Genomic DNA, 8,116 nt, shown 5'->3' on the forward strand with positions numbered 1-8,116 from the left:
TTTTTTTTTTTTTTTTTTTTTTTTTTTTGGTGAGAACCCTTCAAAAATACATCTTCTATCTGGACGAGAGGCATCATTATACTACTGTTATTTCATATTCATTCTCAAAGGCCTAGAGCTTAAAAAGGTGGCCAAACAGGTCAGACGCCTGCAATCTAATTAAAGAAGGCTATCAATAAAAATAATAATTTGGAGTCTAAAGATGGCGGCCTCAGCAGCGAGGGGTGCTGTGGCGCTGCGTAAAAATATCGATCGGTCGGTTGCTTTTGTGAGAAAAATTCCTTGGACTGCGGCGTCGAGTCAGCTGAAAGAATACTTTGCACAGTTTGGCCATGTAAAAAGGTGTATTGTACCTTTTGACAAGGAGACTGGCTTTCACAGAGGTTTGGGTTGGGTTCAGTTTTCTTCAGAAGAAGAACTTCAGAATGCACTACAACAGGAATATCATATTATAGATGGAGCAAAGGTCCAGGTTCAAGCTAAAAGGCCAAAAGTTCTGCAAACATCTGTTGATGAAGAGAAAGATTTTTGAGACCGCAGCCTATTAATAAAGTTAACATAACTGAGAAAAAATAATAATAATAATAATTTGAGGGGAGAAAAAACTCTAGAAGCAAAGGGAATGCCCATCAGTGATGTCTTGGCCAAATCAATTATGTTGCATCCACACCACTGTGTGTTATGTAGCCACTAAAAAGAATAAATCTGAGCACTACGCAAGGACTCGGAGGCATTTCCACATGGCACTGCTACGTGAGAAGCGCAAAATGCAAGAAAATAAGTGTAATATTATCTCCTATAGGATTATATAACCATGGAGAAGAATGTCGAAAGATACATACAGTCCTTGATTGTTACCATGGGTGAAGGATTGCGGGAGGATGCTGACATGGGGTGGAGTGGGGGGTGGCACAAAAAAGGGACAGACCGTGAATATTAAAAAGGGGCTTGAAAGTAATTCATATAAAGAATTATCTTTTTAAAATCTAATTTGCTGGGTGCTATCTTATGCGCCAGGCACAGTGCTGAGTCACCTGATCTCACTTTGACTTCTCGTTTAATCATCTATTAATTATCCCCATTTTCCAGATAAGGAACCTGTGGCCCAGAGAAGTAGTGTACCCATAGGGTTGGGGCTCAGGTATTATATGAAATAAGTGTAATAGGAGGGTCCCCAACTCAACCCCAAACTCCCGCACTGGGAGCTCAAGGGACATACGTGTTAAATGTTGTAGAAGAGCTTCCCTCCTGCTCTGCACATTCTTAAAATAGCAGCAGGTCCTGACGTGTGATGATGTATGCTACAGCGGCACGAAGTCCATCAGCACCTCGGTCCCCTGGTGCCTCATGCTGGGAGAAATCCAAGAGGGCCACTGACCTCACTCCACGGAGCTCAGGGAAGCCCTGCCCAGGATATTTTTACAGAATCAATTGCTGACACCAGGAGCTAGAAAATAGATGAGGATGTGTGAGCTATTACACGGTCAGATTCTTCGAGCTCACCATTTAATTAAAACTTGTTCAGCCCCAGAGCAAGAATTATTGCCCATTAAAGCAGGGGAGATGGCTCAACTGTGCCTGGCTGGTTAATTGCTACTTCCCAGGCATTCCCTGGCCTCCCCCTGCAGGAACAGCAAGCAGGAGCTGGAGATATATATGGGATGTGTGTATATGGGTGGTGTCTTCCACACAGCCTTTTCCACCTAAATGAATCTGACATCCTCTCCACTTACTAGGCCAAGCTTTCCTATTCCATGCCACAGGCACCCAGGCTGCCCGGATGAGTCACTACCAGGCCTGCGCTGCACAAACTGCAGGGGTTGTGGGACAGGAAGCCAGAGGGCTGGATGCTGCAGGCAGGTGCCAGGGAGCCGCTGGGTGACCAGAGGGAGGCATCTGCGCATGCCGCCTCACCCACGGCCACAGGTTCCTGGAAAAGCTGACACCCTCCTCAAACTCCAAACGAGGCTGGCCACCCATCCTTCAACCATGTTGCACCTGATAAAAATTCATTCATATCATAATTTAGCCCACATCTACCATGTGCCAGGAACGGTTCTACAAGGATGGACACAAACGTGCCTGTGCTTCTACGGAGCCTAGAGCTGGGAAGCAGAGCACACACAAAACATGTCGAGTGGAAATAAATGCTATGAAGAAAAGTAAAGCAAAGAGTAAGGGCGAGGGTGAGGGAGAAGGTGCAATTTAATAAGGAGAGAGGCCTCATGGAGAAGGTGACATCAGAACAGAGACTTGAAAGAGGGAGGGAAGGAGGGAGGCGGCACTGGGGATTCTAGGGGAAGTGTTCCAGGCAGAGGGAACAGCCAGGGCAAAGTCTCTGAGGGAGGACAGTGGGAGGCCAGTGTAGCTAGGGTACAGCAAGCAAGCAGCTGAGAGGTCAGAGATAAGGTCACACAGGGAAAATGGGGGCCTGGGGTTGGGGTGGCGACACTTGAGCACCGCTCAGTGACCAGGCTTGAAGCACTTTACATAGATGACTCACTGGGCACTGCTGCTAGTTCTCATTTCACAAGAAGAGGAAACTGAGGCCCAGAGAGGAAAGGGGACTCAGGCGAGACCACGGAGCTCGTCTACACCAGGCTGGGATCGCCCCCAGCCCCCCGGCACAGAAGTCTGCATCCAGCAGGAGCTCAGCTCACTAAAAGAGTCACCGATTCCTTCTCTTGGGAGAAATGTCCTCCATTTTTCTCAGTCCCTCAACACCCGGCCCACTCTTTCTTCACAGTTAGGAGCAGACAGGTAAACATTTCAGGGAGAAAAGGGGGGAAAAAAAAGAAAACCAAAAAAAAAAAAAACAACTGTCTAACTCCGGAGAGGAAGAAACATGATTAACTTTCTTGGCAAGTCACTGCCACATTTAACTAACATCGCTCACCTGAAAGACTCCCCGAACACGGCTCTCATCACAAAGTGGGCAGGTGGCCATCAGGGGAGCCCCCGCAGGTGGGCTGCTCCTGTCCCGGGTCCTCCCAGGACGAGGCCACCTGCCTGGGCTCTCCAGGCCGACCTCGGTGGTGCCCGCCCCCAGCCCGCTGTGGGTGTCTGGAATGCGGAAACGGGAACCTGCCGTGCCAGCTCCTAACAGCGACTTATTCAACAGCCGCAGGAACACGCCAGCCACCGGAGTTCCCCAGGAGATGGCTGGTCCGTCGTGAACAGGCGCGTTCCCAAAGAAAGCTGTTTTGCCAACAGTCCCTCTGGGGGAGGGAAAGAAAAGGCCTCCTTACTCATCAGACACGTGGTCTGAGGAGTCTGAATGGACTTGAGAGAAAGCTCAAAGGTAACAAAGGCGGCTCGCCTGTTACCTCGGATTCAGGCACAGCCACCTGTTCACTGACCAAGCCAGGGCTGGACTTGTGCCCACACCATCCCCTGCCCTGAGCTTGTGCCTGGATGCTTCATTCAGAACCGTACAATCCAAAGGCGGGCTCCTTGGCCCGTGCAGAGGAGGCGCTAGCTCGCAGAGGCGATGCAGCTTAATGATTAAACGCAGTCGCTGGACTCTTCCAGGCAGCTTTGGAAGCACAACCGAACAGCTTTGGCTGGCTAATAACAACAACCACAACCGGAATGCTCACTGCACAAGGGGCTGTTCTAAGTGCTGCATATGAATTCTCTCTTCTAACCCTCACAGCGACCCTCTAAGGAGAAACTATCAGCATTCTTATTTTACAGATGAGAAGCTGAACAAACAAGTCACAGGCTGGAGGTCACACAGGAAGAAAGTGCTGGGGTGGGGATCTAACCCAAGTAGAGCAGCTCCAAGGTTCCAGTTTTTAACCACGATTTATTTATTTTTTTATTTTATTTTATTTTGAGACAGAGTCTGGCTTGGTCACCCAGGCTGGATGGAGTGCAGTGATGCAATCTCGGCTCACTGCAACCTCCGCCTTCTGGATTCAAGCAATTCTCCCGCCTCAGCCTCCCAAATAGCTGGGGTTGCAGGCGTGCGCCACCACACCCAGCTACTTTTTTTTTTGTATTTTTAGTAAAGACAGGGTTTCACCATGTTGGCCACGCTGGTCTTGAACTCCTAACCTCAAGTGATCCACCTGCCTTGGTCTCCCAAAGTGCTGGGATTACAGCCATGAGCCACTGTGCCTGGCCTTAACCAGTACTTTAGATCTCCTCTTGCAAGGAGAAGCAGGTGCTCCCACTGGGCCTCAGTTTCCTCATCTATGAAATGGGATGAGGAGTCAGTTAGAGCTTTATTATTATTTTTGTAGAGACAAGGGTCTCAGTGTGTTGTGCAGGCTGGTCTTGAACTCCTGGCTTCAAGCGATCCTCCCTCCTTGGCCTCCCAAAGTGCTGGGATTACAGGCATGAGCCACTGTGCCTGGCCAAGTGAGATCTTTATGGTGGGCACTGTGCTTGTGGCTCACAAAAATGCTCAACAACCATCAGCTGCACTTATCACATGCTGCCCTCAGAGTCAATCAGGTCCGCTTTATTCCTTCAAAATACCGAGTAATCAGCTCATGGCCAGAGTTTAAATTCCAGGCAGCTAAAGGAAAAGAAATTAAGAAAGGCTCTTACCATGCTTCTTTTCATCCACACACACTAATATAAACAGAATGTCTATTCTGAGTCAGGCACTGGGACACAGTAGTAAACAAAAACCACATAAACCCTGCCCACAGGGAGCTTATAGTCCCCTGGGAATGAACTGGCACCGAATATGCAAAGATTAGCTGATATATCTTGTACTGAGCGCTGCTTTGGGTCAGGTGCTATAGTGGTCTAAGCGTGTCACATGCTTTGATGCATTCGAATCCTCCCAACAACCTAGGAGGACAGTACCGTTACCAGCTCCACCTTACAGATACGGAAACGAAGACATGCAAGGCTAAGTGGCTTGCCCAAAGTAAAACAGGGAGCCCAAGATGGATCCAGAACTTGCACTCAGCAGTCTGGCTCAGAACCCACACCGCATTCCTCAGCCTTTTGCAGTCTCAAAGGGCAATGGCTTTACAATGTGGCCACGAGCAGTACCAACAGGTATCCACAGGAAATTTCAGTCTGCAAAAGGGATGGTCACTCTTCACAGATGTTTTTCTTTTTCTTTTTTTTTTTTTTGATGGGGGGGTGCAGGATCATCAAATTATATTTGTTACAAGTCACATTTATGCTGGGCACAGTGGCTCACACCTGTAATCCCAGCACTTTGGGAGGCCGAGGTGGGAAGATCACTTGAGGCCCAGGAGTTCGAGACCAGCCTGGGCAACAAAGTAAGACCTTGTCTCTATGAAAGATTAAAAAATTAGCCAGGCACGGTGGCATGCACTTGTGGTCCCAGCTACATGGGAGGCTGAGGCGGGAGGATTGCTTGAGCCCAGGAGGTCGAGGCTGCAGTGAGCCATGATGGCACCACTGCACTCTAGCGTGGGTGACAGAACAAGATTGTCTTTCAAAACAACAAACACATACATACATACATAAAAAGTCACATTTAATACGTTAATAGCAGAGGCCACGTTCTTAAGCACCTACCATATGCTGGCCCCTGGGGGTAAGCACTTGACAGGCATCCTCTCCTTTCATCCAAGGACGACCCTCAGAGGGGGCAACTCAGCCTTTGCATGGAGGGGAAGGAGGAGGGGGGAGGGAGTCACGAGCAGAGAAAGGGGTGAGACCCAGGTGCTTCTGAGCAGAGTGAGTGCTCTCAAAGACCGCGCACTCGGCGGCGGCCAGCCGGGCGCGGTGGCTCAAGCCTGTAATCCCAGCACTTTGGGGGGCTGAGACAGGCGGATCACGAGGTCAGGAGATCGAGACCATCCTGGCTAACACGGTGAAACCCCCAACTCTACTAAAAAATACAAAAAACTTAGCCAGGCGAGGTGGCAGTCCCAGCTACTCGGGAGGCTGAGGCAGGAGAATGGCGTAAACCCAGGAGGCGGAGCTTGCAGGGAGCTGAGATCACGCTACTACACTCCAGCCACCGCACTCCAGCCCGGGCGACAGAGCAAGACTCCGTCTCAAAAAAAAAAAAAAAAAGACCGTGCACTCTAAGCTTCAGACTGCTGCCTCATCACTCAGCTCAGGTTTCCCTGAATTATCAGACAAAATACTTGGTATTCCAACAAGATTCAGAGTTCTTATGGTACAGGGACTCTGTGCACACAGTTTCAAAGGTGGGCATGATTAGAGAACAAAAAGTAAGTCCTGATTCAGGTAATTACAAAACAAAGTTGGTAAGCACGATGACAAAAATGCATGGACATTATGTTTTCACTCTGTTCCGCTTATTTCTGCAGCAAATCCAATTGTCTGCCTACCCAATACCCCTCCCCCTTTCCCAGTCCTTTCCTAAATGGTACTCTGATTTTATTCCTGTAGCCACTCTCCTCCCTGTGCTACCTACTTCAGGTAAGGCTGGCCCCAGGCCCCAGGCCCCAGGCCCCAGCTCCAGAAAGTCAATCCGAATTGGCCCTTGGCTGGTTTCTCGGGGCAGGGTCACATATCACAATGCTGGCCAATGAGATATGAGGGATATATGGGAGGTAGGGAATCAATGAAAGGTTTCCTCACTCTTATAAAGAGATACACAGCGAGTGAGAGATGCCCTCTTTCTGCTGCTGGCTGGGCCCTGTCAGTGTGTGCCAACTGGAACGCTGGCAGTCATCTTGTGGCCACGCAGGGAGCCTAGGGACACAGGAGACACACCATGGATGGCAGGGTGGCTTGAAGGAGAGGAATGGGATCCCTGGAGGCATTGGGGAACTGCTTAGTCAACTCCTGTGCTGCCTACCTACAGGCTTGTTATATGAGATCATAAATCTCGTTATTTCAGGCCAATTTCATTTGGGCTTCCTATTACAGTAGCTCGTGGTTCTCAAAACGTGCTTCCTGGACCAAAGGCACCAGTGTCACCAAAAATGCAAATTATCAAGCTAGACTTACAGAATCAGGAACTTACAGAATCGGGAACTTACAGAATCAGGTGGGGCCCAGCAATCTCTGTTTTACCTAGCCCTCTGGGGATTCTGATCCTTGCTAGGGTTTTTTGTTTGTTTTTTTGAGACGGAGTCTCACTCATTCTGTTGCCCAGGCTGGAGTGCAGTGGCACAATCTTGGCTCACTGCAACCTCTGCCTCCCAGGTTCAAGCGATTCTCCCGCCTCAGCCTCCTGAATAGCTAGGACCACAGGTGTGCGCCACCACACCCGGCTAATTTTTGTATTTTTAGTAGAGATGGAGTTTCACCATGCTGCTCAGGCTGGCCTCAAACTCCTGGCCTCAAATGATCCACCTGCCTTGGCTTCCCAAAGTGCTGGGATTACAGGTGTGAGCCACCGCACCTGGTCTTGCTGGGGTTTGAAAACCACTGTAGTAGTACACAGAGCTTTGGAGTTAAGATACAGTTCTGGAGTCAGACTGCCTGAATCCAAATCACGTCACCATGCTGATACACTGTTGGTGGGAATGTAAATTAGCTCAGCCACTGGGGAAAGCAGTGGCTTTTGAAGATTCCTCAAAAAACTAAAAATAGAATTACCATTCCACCCAGCAATCCCATTACTGGGTATCTACCCAAAGGAAAAGGAACGGTTCTACCAAACAACACCTGTGCTCGTATGTTCATCGCAGCACTATTCACAATAGCATGTGAATCCACCCACAAAGCCATGGAATCAACCCAGAGGCCCATCGATGGTGGACTGGATAAAGACAATGTGGTACATATATACCATGGAATACTACACAGCCATTAAACGAGAATGGAATGTCTATTGCAGCAACATGGATGTGGCTAGAGGCCAATATCCTAAATGAATGAATGCAGAAACAGAAAACCAAATATCCCATGTTCTTTCTTCTAAGTGGGAGCTAAACATTGGGTACACACACACAGCCCATGTTCTTACTTCTAAGTGGGGGTTAAACATTGGGTACACACCCACACACACACACACACACTCCATGTTCTTACTTCTAAGTGGGAGCTAAACATTGGGTACATACACACAGCCCATGTTCTTACTTCTAAGTGGGAACTAAACATTGGGTACAAACACACAGCCCATGGTCTTACTTCTAAGTGGGGGCTAAACATTGGGTACACACACACACACACACACACACACACACACACACAC

At 48.9% G+C, this 8,116-nt stretch overlaps 1 protein-coding gene across 1 annotated transcript; it reads left to right on the forward strand.

Annotated features, from left to right (window-relative positions):
• Nucleotides 1–168: 168 nt before the first annotated feature.
• On the forward strand, nucleotides 169–573 carry LOC108528648 (SRA stem-loop-interacting RNA-binding protein, mitochondrial-like). Its single transcript, XM_017870552.1, has one exon. It carries the CDS (start codon nucleotides 203–205, stop codon nucleotides 530–532), a length of 330 nt encoding a protein of 109 aa, XP_017726041.1. The 5' UTR covers nucleotides 169–202; the 3' UTR covers nucleotides 533–573.
• Nucleotides 574–8,116: the final 7,543 nt, after the last annotated feature.

This window comes from Rhinopithecus bieti, unplaced genomic scaffold (genome assembly GCF_001698545.2).
Source record: "Rhinopithecus bieti isolate Rb0 unplaced genomic scaffold, ASM169854v2 scaffold_5002, whole genome shotgun sequence".
NCBI lineage: Eukaryota > Metazoa > Chordata > Mammalia > Primates > Cercopithecidae > Rhinopithecus > Rhinopithecus bieti.